The sequence below is a fragment of the Oncorhynchus masou genome, chromosome 1, assembly GCF_036934945.1.
Source record: "Oncorhynchus masou masou isolate Uvic2021 chromosome 1, UVic_Omas_1.1, whole genome shotgun sequence".
NCBI classification, from domain to species: Eukaryota; Metazoa; Chordata; class Actinopteri; order Salmoniformes; family Salmonidae; genus Oncorhynchus; species Oncorhynchus masou.
The window spans coordinates 28,292,630-28,304,370 of record NC_088212.1 but is presented as its reverse complement, the minus strand read 5'-3'; the positions used below and the strand labels follow the sequence as shown (position 1 = coordinate 28,304,370).

General features: G+C 40.3%; 1 protein-coding gene across 1 annotated transcript; it reads right to left on the bottom strand.

The window, feature by feature from the left end:
* Nucleotides 1–209: 209 nt before the first annotated feature.
* LOC135550540 (leucine-rich repeat transmembrane neuronal protein 4-like) lies at nucleotides 210–10,113 on the bottom strand. Its single transcript, XM_064981501.1, has 2 exons — nucleotides 8,581–10,113; nucleotides 210–236 (listed from the first exon to the last, which is right to left on the bottom strand). Exons 1-2 carry the CDS (start codon nucleotides 10,111–10,113, stop codon nucleotides 210–212), a joined length of 1,560 nt encoding a protein of 519 aa, XP_064837573.1.
* Between the last annotated feature and the right edge of the window lie 1,628 nt (nucleotides 10,114–11,741).

Sequence of the window (11,741 nt, the reverse complement as noted above, 5' to 3'; positions counted from 1 at the left end):
ATTTGAAACATTGGATACGTTGACTGATTTTGTGCCCTATGATTTTACAAGGACATTTGAATCTACAGTATGTAGTACAGTCTAAAATGAAGGTTACAGTAGGTTTGGTTTGGGCCTATAATGGTTCCTGGTGGCATTGGAGTCCTCTGGAATGAATATAGTGTTTAGCCACTGAGCGGTTTGTCAGTGAACTCTGGGTAATCTCCAAGTCATGCTCCTGGTAAAGGTCTTGGATTCTTTCTAAGTGAGGCAATGAATAAGAAAACAATGAATTGTTAACATGAGAAATCTCAATAAAAGTTTTGTATAAATAAATTCATTATCACAAAATCTGAGTGCAACTGGTATAACAGTTGTAAGCACCTACAATGCATAAAATATGAGATATTTTAAATCTTACCTTCCTATTTAATTACCATATACATAGTTTTAGAACCATTGGCTTTAATGCAAATACATAGGTTAGCGTCACTTAGTGGGCAGCGGCTAACCTTGAGGTTAGAGAAGTGGGCCAGTTGCTGGTTCAAATCCCAGTGCTGACGTGGGGGAATATCTGCCGGGAGTGAGCCGGCAACCGGACGGTTGCTGGCATCAATATCTCAGGTGCCACCTACCACCGATGTTCCCTTGACTATGGAATTTAACCCCGAAACTGTTCATTGGGCTGCGGATGTCCTCTGCTCCAGCCTCCCCAATTAAATGTGTGTTTGTGGGTATGTGTATATTGGGGTGTTGGATAAAAGCAGAAAACAAATGTCGATCTCACGTGGACTAGTGGAGTGGAAAGTATATCTAATATAAATGGCATTGGACCACTTTCCAGGAAAACTATTAATATAGAACAGCATACTACAGAGAAGCACCCAACACTCATACTGAGCATTGCATTAAAAAGCAAGTTTGCAGTTGTTAGTGATGCACATTCACTAAATAACCAATGATACATTCAATAAATGGATGCAGACTGAGTACTTCACAACATAACACGTTGAGAGGAAGGGAGGATTCAATTAAAATAGTGTTTTATCGCAACATTAAATTAATTACAAAAAGCATTATGAGATACTAATTATTGTCATCTGCAGCATTTGCTGCAGATGACAATAATTAGTATTTCATAATGCTTTTTGTAAGAACATTACAGTATGAGTTGGTCTGGAAGGAAAGACATCAGCCAGAGAATACCACAACATGAAATGGAATGTTCATCTTACTCAATCGTTGTGAAATCAAATAGTTTTCTTGCTCACGGCTAGGGTTAGAAAGGGTCAGAAACTTTCAGGTAAATTTCCAGAATTTTCCATGGGACAATTTGGGGAATTTTGCTGAAATTCATCAGAAAAGTTAGCTTATAACAGTTAACCTTTTCTGTGGGATACAAATAAGGCAATTATAGGTCTTGTGGCATATTTTGGTTGAATTATCCCCAATTCAATGGAATTGCAACCCTCTGCATGCACAGTGCACTCTTCCATCACATGTACAGCAGATTCTCATTATCTTGCACACTAATGAGATGCTAATGAGCCCACACTACTTACTACCCTGTCTGAGCCAAGGACTACATGCTTCTGGTAAGTTTTGATTACAACACTGGGTGTGGTGAATATATTTTATATGACATATATGATTTTTTGTTAACTGGTAAATAGTAGCCTACAGCAAAGTGTGTTTAAATCATTTCTACCTTGTTAACAATTTCTGCTAGTTTGTTTTTGCTACCATGTGGGTGTTAGTTTGCTTGAGCATGCTAACTGAGAAGTGTTAATTCAACTGTTTCCATACATTTATCTTACAAAGGAGTTGTTTAATCTAACTGCTTAACTATTTATCTGTACATGGAATTGTATTTGTGTTTTTTTTACTAATTATTTTAAAATCTTTACAGGAAAATTCCACGGGCACTATCTGATGTGTGGAGACATTTCACTGCATCTAATGTAGAAAGAAAAGCTGTGTACATTTGCAAAAACTGAGCCAAATCATATGTGAAGAATGCAACAAAGATGCAGAATCCTCTAGCCAAGTACATAAAGTTCCCTCAGAACAAGCAACCTCTGACAAAAGTCAGAATCAGACATCTTATCGATAGCAAAAGCTCATGGTCCTCCTGGAATCAGAAGTGTTTTTGACTCAATGGAGGAACGTAGTCAGAGAAATGCTGATGAATGTCTTGCTCAAGCTGTGTATGCAACTGGTTCACCTCTGATGCTCACAGGCAATGTGTATTGGAAGAGATTTCTGAATGTTCTCCGCCCAGCATACACCCCTCCAACCAGACATGCTTTATCTACTAATTTGCTGGATGCAGATTTCAAGTGAAGGTCAAGCAAATCATAGAGAAAGCAGACTGTATTGCAATCATCTCTGATGGGTGGTTGAATGTTTGTGGGCAAGGAATAATTAACTACATCATCTCCACCCCTCAACCAGCATTCTACAAGAGCACAGACACAAAGGACAACAGACACACCAGTCTCTACATTGCAGATGAGCTGAAGGCAGTCATCGATGACCTTGGACCACAGAAGGTATTTGCACTGGTGACAGACAATTCTGTGAACATGAAGGCTGCTTGGTCTAAAGTGGAGGAGTCCTACCCTCACATCACACCCATTGGCGGTGCTGCTCATCCATTGAATCTGCTCCTCAAGGACATCATGGCACTGAAAACAATGGATACACTCTACAAGAGAGCCAAGGAAATGGTTAGGTATGTGAAGGGTCATCAAGTTTAAATTTTTTTTTTTTAACTAGGCAAGTCAGTTAAGAACAAATTCTTATTTTCAATGACAGCGGGTTAACTGCCTTGTTCAGGAGCAGAACGACATATTTTTATCTTGTCAGCTCAGGAAATCGATCTCGCAACATTTCGGTTACTAATCCAACGCTCTAACCACTCTAGGCTACCTGCCACCCCAGTTAGCAGCAATCTACCTCACCGAGCGAAGTGAGAAGAATAAGAGCACCACATTGAAGCTGCCCAGCAACACCCATTGGGGTGTTGTTGTCATCATGTTTGACAGTCTCCTGGAGGGGAAGGAGCCTCTCCACAATCTGCCGATATGGACAGCCCCATCAAGAGGATCCTCCTGGATGATGTATTTTGGGAAAGAGTGGTAAGTAGCCTGTGACTCCTGAAACCTATAGCAGTAGCCATTGCACGGATTGAGGGAGACAATGCCATCCTGTCTGATGTTCAAACTCTGCTTACAGATGTAAGAGAAGAAATCCATACTGCCCTGCCCACTTCACTGTTGCTCCAAGAAGAAGAAACTGCAGTTCTGAAATACATCAAAAAGCATGAAGACTTCTGCCTGAAGCCCATACACGCCGCAGCATACATGTTGGACCCCAAGTACGCTGGCAAGAGCATCCTGTCTGGTGAAGAGATCAACAATGGTGTCATCACTACCGTATCTTGCCACCTTGGCCTGGATGAGGGCAAGGTTCTTGGCAGTCTGGTGAAGTACACTTCCAAGCAAGGGCTTTGGGATGGAGATGCAATATGGCAGTCGTGCCAACATATCTCATCAGCCACCTGGTGTAAGGGACTTTGTGGATCTGAGGCTCTTTCCCCTGATTCCTCCATCATCCTCCAAGTCCCACCAACATCAGCCACCTCAGAGCGCAACTGGTCCTTGTTTGGGAACACACACACCAAAGCACGCAACAGGCTGACCAATACAAGAGTTGAAAAATTGGTGGCCTTCCGGGCAAATTTGAGGATTTTTGAGACTGACAACGAGCCATCCTCAACAAGGTTGGAAACGGACAGTGAAGATGAGGCCTCATAGTCTGATGTTCAATAGATGGACATTGAGGAGGTCCAGGAAGAAGATATCATTTTACAGATGTATGCTGAAAACATTTCTGGGAGATGCGATGGATCAATGGGGATCATTCAATATTCCCTTTCTTTTGTTGTTCAGTGAAATCATCCCATGTGAAGAGTCAACTCATTTAATTCAATTCAGAACTAAATCGTTTTTTAAATTTCTATTGTAAGGATTTAATAATTTGCAATTATGTCTACTTATGATAAGGTAAAATATTTATGTTTCTGTCTCCATATGCTGGTAAATATATCCAATGCTAAAAACATCTACATTTAAATGGTATTAATATTAATTTGCATATATTTCCGTTAATTCCCATATATTCCCACAGAAAGTTTCCACCACTGAATATTCCCCAAAATGTGCAACCCTACTCAGGGCACACAGTGTGTTGTGAAATCTGTGAATGTATTGTAATGTTTTTAAAATTGTATAAACTGCCTTAAATTTGCTGGACCCCAGGAAGAGTAGCTGCTGCCTTGGAAAATACAAATGTCACCTTTTTAAAAATACAATTATCCATGTTGTATTTAAGAAATAAGGCAGAGGAGGTGTGGCTTATGGCCAATATAACACGGCTAAGGGCTGTTCTTCAGCAAACTCCGTGCTTCACAGTTGGGATGGTGATCTTCGGCTTGCAAGCATCCCCCTTTTTCCTCAAAACATAACGATGGTCATTATGGCTAAACAGTTATATGTTTTTCATCAGACCAGAGAACATCTCTCCAAAAAGTATGTGCAGTTGCAAACCGTAGTCTGGCATTTTATGGCGGTTTTGGAGCAGTGACTTAACCTTGCTGAGCGGCCTTTCAGGTTATGTCGATATTGGACTCGTTTTACTGTTGATATAGATACTTTTGTACCTGTTTCCTCCAGCATTGTGTTAAAATACTGGGTTCGTAGTCTGAGTCAGGCACAGGACACAGGTTTGAGAATACTCAAAATATTCAAAACCGGAATATCTCCAACAAGGAAACATAACGTATAGAGAGAACCCTCCAACACACATGGTAACACAAAACAATCACGGACAAAACAGAAAGGGAGACGAGAGGGTAAATAAGGAACATAATAATAAGGGAATAGAAATCAGGTGTACGTGATCAAGACAAAACAAAAGGAAAAAGGGAACATGGATCGATGATGACTAGAAAACCGGTGACGTCGACCGCCGAACGCCACCTGAACAAGGATAGGAGCCAACCTCAGCCGAAGTCATGACAAGCATCTTCACAAGGTCCTTTGCTGTTGTTCTGGGATTGATTTGCACTTTTCGCACCAAAGTACGCTCATCTCTAGGAGACAGAACACGTCTCCTTCCTGAGTGGTATGACGGCTGTGTGGTCCCATGGTGTTTATACTTGTGTACTATTGTTTGTATAGACGAACGTGGTACCTTCAGGCGGTTGGAAATTGCTCACAATGATGAACCAGACTTGTGGAGGTCTACAATTGTTTTTCAGAGGTTTTGGCTGATTTCTTTTGATTTTCCCATGATGTCAAGCAAGAGGCACTGAGTTTGAAGATTGGCCTTGAAATACATCCACATGTACACCTCCAATTGACTCTAATGATGTCAATTAGTAGAAGCTTCTAAAGATGTGACATAATGTTCTGGAATTTTCCAAGCTGTTTAAAGGCACAGTCAACAGTGTATGTAAACTTCTGACCCACTGGAATTGTGATACAGTGAATTATAAGTGAAATAATGTGTCTGTAAATAATTGTTGGAAAAATTACTTGTGTCATGCACAAAGTAGATGTCCTAAACGACTTGCCAAAACTATAGTTTGTTAACAAGAAATTTGTGGAGTGGTTGAAAAACGAGTTTTAATGACTTCGACCTAAGTGTATGTAAACTTCTGACTTCAACTGTAACTACGATATGGAAGGAATGAGATCAATTTACCACTTTTATAATTTTCATAACAATGCTCTTTGGTTCGCATAGGAAGGCACCATTTGCACTCCAAACAGGAATGTATCATAACTGCAGCATGTAGCTGAAGGCATAATACATAACATGGGTATATAAATCTTGCTGCGAGCAGTACCTCCTCTACTGGAGACAAATTAAAACGTGCCATACTTAGAAAGTGAAATGAGTGCTGGGAAACATAAATCATTTTGCTATCAAATGAACATCAACCATTCTCAATGTTTGTACACACTCTCTTTACGTCACATGATGGCCATGGATACATCATCCTCCTGCCATATTTCAATATATGACTTTTCTGTATAGACATGCCGTATGAGTGAGTTGTGGTTAGATCTTTATAACTGTCTCTATTGGCCTCAAGAACAGTGATCATTATGAATTTTAAAATCTATACACACTATTGGTGGTTAATAACCAGCAAGTTGTCCAGTAGCTGCTAATACCAGCCTATACACAACACACAGGAGGGAGTCTCCAAGTCTGAGGAATGACATGTTTCTTGTTCAGGACCAGTAGAAGGATATTATTGTCCTCAAATGAAAGACTGAGACTGAATTCCACCCCTTTTTGATTACGTAGGATAGCTCACGGATATAAATCGTTTTTGAATGCTGGCACCAAGTTGCCCTAATCCTGCCTGACTTAACACATTCACACATGCCTCCTTGCCTACATTTATTTTATTTTCCGTTGTGGGAGCTAACAAAGGGAGGGAGGAGGAGAGGAGAAGAGAAAACAGATGGAGGCGGGTGGCATTTTTCTAATATGAAAAGTGCCCTGACCCTTACAGTACCTGTTTGCTGAGTGGCTGTCGCCCCTGTTCTTTCCCTTGCCTGTTACACAGCATGAACACACGACCCTCCCACACCAACACAAGCAGACACAGCATGGAGGGAGCTGAATTAGGTGTCTGCCAGTAGGAGAGAAAAGAGGACAATCACAGAATGGTAATGGGGGGAGGGGGCATTTTGGCAAGTTACTCACTCTTACGGCTGCTTTATACAGTGCAGAGGACAGTATCTGCAATATGAATGGTCAGTCATATTAGTGTACTGACATACAATGCCAACTTCAGTTGACAACCACTATGTCGATTTACACTTGGTTTTGGATATTGACAGTATCTAATAATCTCAATGTCCCTACTTGTATAGCTATGTAACATACTACTGTAAATATACAAGGGATGATGGATAGTCATGTGAAAATTATAGAACTCCAATCTGTTATTCATATCCAATCTTCACAAAAATCACACCTGCTTTCCTATGAGTTTTTATTCAGCTGATTCAAAAACATGCTATTAATAAACAGCCATTTCCTGTACAACATCAATTGAGTGCATTGGCAAAAATCATAATGAGCCAGTCAATTGATGAAACTACTTCCATAGCTAGCCTTGATTTGGCCTGTACTACTTTGAAAGAGTGCTGTCCCATTTTTAGACAATATCAAGCTGCCTCATGGAAGTACGCGTCTTCCTTATAAGGGTGATTTTAGTCAAACATCACTTCTTTGTATGATATAAGTTATTGTATCTGTTGGGAAAGAAATAATGTTGAGGTACTTAAATATTCCCTGAAACATAAGACCTGTTAAAAGCATATGGTGATCAAGTGAATGCAATTAAGGGATTCTGCATCATGAAGCAAACAAAGGAACCCATACTTTTAAAAACCAGGAAGGAAAGCCTCTTAAAATTAAGCAGATATTTAGACAGAGTAAGATTCAGAGCCATATACAGTAGACTATGCTATAGTGCTCTGGAAACAATAAGCAACTAAAAGGAGGGCAAAAATCTGTCATGTGAAGTGTAAATAAAATCTAAATGGAAATGTATGTTTCCATAGTAGAGCCTAGATAAAAATCTGCCCTGTGAAGCCGATATGCTATGTGATCAAAATCACCATGGCTGCATTTTTCATAGCCTTAGTGGGGTGTTATACCCCACACAGCCATGAAACATTTGTCCCAGGTGTTGGATCAGACAGGATAATCATGTGGATTTTTTATTTATTTATTGCAATTTTCATAGAAATGTAATTTTGTCATAAAATGGAAAGCTGTCTTGTTACACGTCATGGTGAAGTGCCCCAAAAGAAAGTCTACTAATGCTGTTGGACTTTTTGCTACATTGTAATAGTATGAAGATCAAAAACAGGAAAATAACATTTTTCAATTATGTTTCTGACACCCATTATTTAGTTACTACCATTCACAAGTTTAATGACAATTAAATTACACGGTGATCATATAATTTCATAAAATGAACAAAAGCTAAATATAAAAAAACTACACATAACATGTATCAGTTGCATTTATACAAGTACCATAAGATGTCAATATCATCCAAGGATAACAAAAGTGAAAAGCAGGGTCATTTGTAATCAACAGCAGATAACCGTAACAAATGTGCAGATATAAATTAGGTTTATACTCACAAACAGGATTAATATATTTAATCACTTTGTTCTAATGTGATAATGTTAATTTAAAACAACAGTAAGAACAGTCAAACAGAGGATGGAAGTTGAAATCAGTCTCCGTTGACTCAGAGGTTTACAGTGCATCCCTGTGGAAAACATTGACCTCTGATTCCCAAGTAGCTGTACAGTATGTTTTTAGGATTGATAACGTTAATTTAAAACAACAGTAAGAACAGAGTCAAACAGAGGATGGATATTTAACTCAAGTCTCCATTCGCTCAGAGAGGTTTACAGTGCATCCATGTGGAAAACATTTACCTGACTCCCAAGCAGCTGGAGAGTGTGTTTTTAGGATGGAGTTGGCGGATCATACCTCACATTCTCTGGATCCTGAGATTGTGCAGGTGTAGGCCCTTGTCTCATTTACCAATGCATCCATGGTCTGAGAGTTTGTATAAGTCAAATAATACTCTTGTAACTGAGAGTTAAGGTTACACTTCTGCTTCCGGGCCTTTTTTCTGTGCTTGCGGTTGACTGAGTGCTGCTGCAGCTGCCTCATGCTATTGGGGTAGCGCTTCCATGAAACATAAATTACCAGCAGGATCAATGACACAGAGAGAAATAGGGCTACACTGCCTGCAATGATTTTATGGAAGGCCATATGCTCAAACTCTAATTCTGGGAAAAATGATGAGGATTCTGGAGAGATTGAGGTCAAGAGTATGGACTCCCTTGTGTCTTTTTCTGTCACAATGGGAGAGACAGGTTGTGGAGTGAGTCTTTGTACTGTTGATGCAGATATATCTTGGGTTGTTGTGGTCGTGGAAGGAGGAGGTGTGGTAGGCTTTTTGATGTCCACAACTGAGGCTGTGGTTTGCCTCATGATCATAGCTGTGGTTTGCTCTTCAACTGATATGTTCACACAGACTGTGTAGTTCCTCACTATGTCCATTACTCTGTCTCCCTGAACTGACTTGGGGCTGCTGCATATAATTTTGATGTCCTTTGAGCCTCTGAAGTTCTTCAGCCAGGTCACCAGGGGGCAGATGGTAGGGCTGCAGTCCCAGGCATTACCCACCAGGCTGATGGTGGTGAGGGAGACCCAGGCTGAAACCACATCCTGAGACATGTTGCTCAGCTTGTTGGATTCAAGATGGAGTATTTGTAAGTTTGGCATACACTGGAAAACAGCTGGGTCCAGGATATGGATGTCATTTCCTGAGAGGTCTAATTTCTGCAGTGTATGCCAGATCCATGGCAGGCCCTGATTGACGGCTCGTATCCGGTTCCATTGCAAGTAGAGGACCTGTAGATTGCTAAGGCGTGGGAAAAGAAACAAATTAATCCTTGAAAATTGATTATGCTCCAGATGAAGCTCTTTCAACTTGAACAGCCCCAAGAAGGTGGTGCGGAATAGGGTGCGTAGGTGATTGTAACCCAGGTCCAGGAACTCCAGGCTGCGACACTCCAGAAAAGTCCGTACAGGTATACTGCTGAGACCATTGGACCGTAGGTGAAGGTTTTGGAGCTTACGCAGACCATAGAAATGACCTGGCTGCAAAGAGTGTAGCTGGTTGTAGGAAAAATCAAGATTGCGCAGGTTTGGTACAGCATTGAAAGCCTTATTGTGTAAAAGTGTGATCTTGTTGGAGCTAAGAATCAGTTCTTTGAGCCTACGCACGCCCTGAAAGGCTAAGCTATCTATGGCGGTGATGGAATTGTGGTCCAGGTAGAGCCAGATGAGCTGGTTGAGATGAGCGAATTGGTAAGGCAGCAGAGTCGCTAAGCGGTTGAAGCGCAGGGACAGACCCTGGCATCCAGTAGAGATGTTTTCTGGAATGTCTTGAAAAATGCCAGACTCGCAATAAACAATCTTTCCTTCGCAGCGACAACTTGCTGGGCACATTCTCTCCCCCTTGCTGAGCAGCAGAAGAAAAGACGTCAGGAGAAAAAGACATGACAGCCTCCTGTCCCAAACTCGGGAACCTGTAGAAGAGAAGAGATTGAGTGCATGGGGCTATCATAGCACCCCCCCACCCATTTCAATATGGTGCCATGTCACTGTGCAATGTCCATGACAAAGTGGATTGCTTTTCAGACCGATTTTATTTTGCAGTGGCAAGTGACAATCCGGTAAAATATGGGTGATGGGTGTTTCTTTCTAAGCCAGAAATGCACAGCAGTAGATAACGGACTCTGAAGAACTTTCACATTTCGCATCGTATCAGCTCCAAATAATTACGTTGTTTTCACTTTAAATCTAACACAAATGGAACATGGCTAATTTATATGTAATGTACCAAATATAAAAAAATGAAAGGCATATTTATCAGTGACCAATCTATTTTTATTTTTTTACATCTGGATTAGAAAACCATATATAATACATTTGCTGGTTGTACATTGACTAGGAAAAGCAAGCATCAACGAATGTCATGTAACACATCTTCAAGCGCCATGTAACTTTAATGAAATAGATAGATTTGTAATTTCATTTCGTTTCATTGGTGGTCACTTACTCATGGCGTTAGTAAAATAGCGGCAATCCTTTCAGCACCAGGGAACTGTCCAAATAATTCATTTAACTCCTTTCATTTGACACACGCCTGCTTTCCACTAGAAAACTCAAATTATTGACTGAATTGTCTCACGAGTTTCAAGAGAGATGCTCACAAGTGTATATCACTGATGATAAGTACGGCATATTTTAAATCAGAATAAAAGACAACAAATAGCGTAAGTAATCTTCCCAACAGTTCAATATATCCGCGGAGGATCAATGAGACGAGGCATAATGCACTCCTCCCTAAATAGTCTGTTGGACTGGTATAGTGTCTTCTCCTGGACGCAGAAAAAAAGCGAATTACTGGCTATGCGCAATAAACAATTCCGTTTGAGCGTGTCTGATTGCACAACCAAGTGCAAATGCAACACCTTGCTCTCTCTCTCGCTCTCTACGCACACATGCACGCATATTCGCTAACACACACACAGAGAGACAGAGAGAATTCCGCTGTAAAAGAATCGGTAACATTCGAGTTAATTAAATAAATCCATACTGTGCATTATTTATTGAATGTTGAAATATCAACGTACTTCAACATACTCCGAGTATGAAAGATCTATATGTATTTACAAAAGCTACCTTATTAACGAGGAATTCAGGAGAAAGAAATGTCGTCTGCACAATCTGCCAGCTAACATGGGTGAAAAATCGAAAGACTAATATCGCTGTTGTATAGTAGGCCTACTGCCCACAGTATATATAAATAGCATCACAATAAAAGACTACATAATATTAATGTTCTAGACATGTTTCATGGGAAGTTGCAAGAACATTCATGTGTCCAGTTCTCTGAGGGTTAGGAGAATATTCCATCAAATTCCCACCAAACATACACAGAACATAGTTGTCATAACATATTGTTCAATACATGTTTCATGGGAACATTACAAGAACATTTCAGTGTATCAGTTGTTAGGCTGTAGCCTGATAGTCCCAAAGAAGTGTCCCCCTTTTACTGTGTCAAACAA

What these genes read in the sequence shown, in the direction of transcription:
- LOC135550540 (XM_064981501.1), bottom strand. Translation starts at nt 10,113, where the DNA reads ATGTGCCCAGCAAGTTGTCGCTGCGAAGGAAAGATTGTTTATTGCGAG. An exon ending in CAGGATCCAGAGAATGTGAG is followed by an intron (nt 237 to 8,580) that starts GTATGATCCGCC and finishes TCACTTAGAAAG; the next exon opens with AATCCAAGACCTTTACCAGG.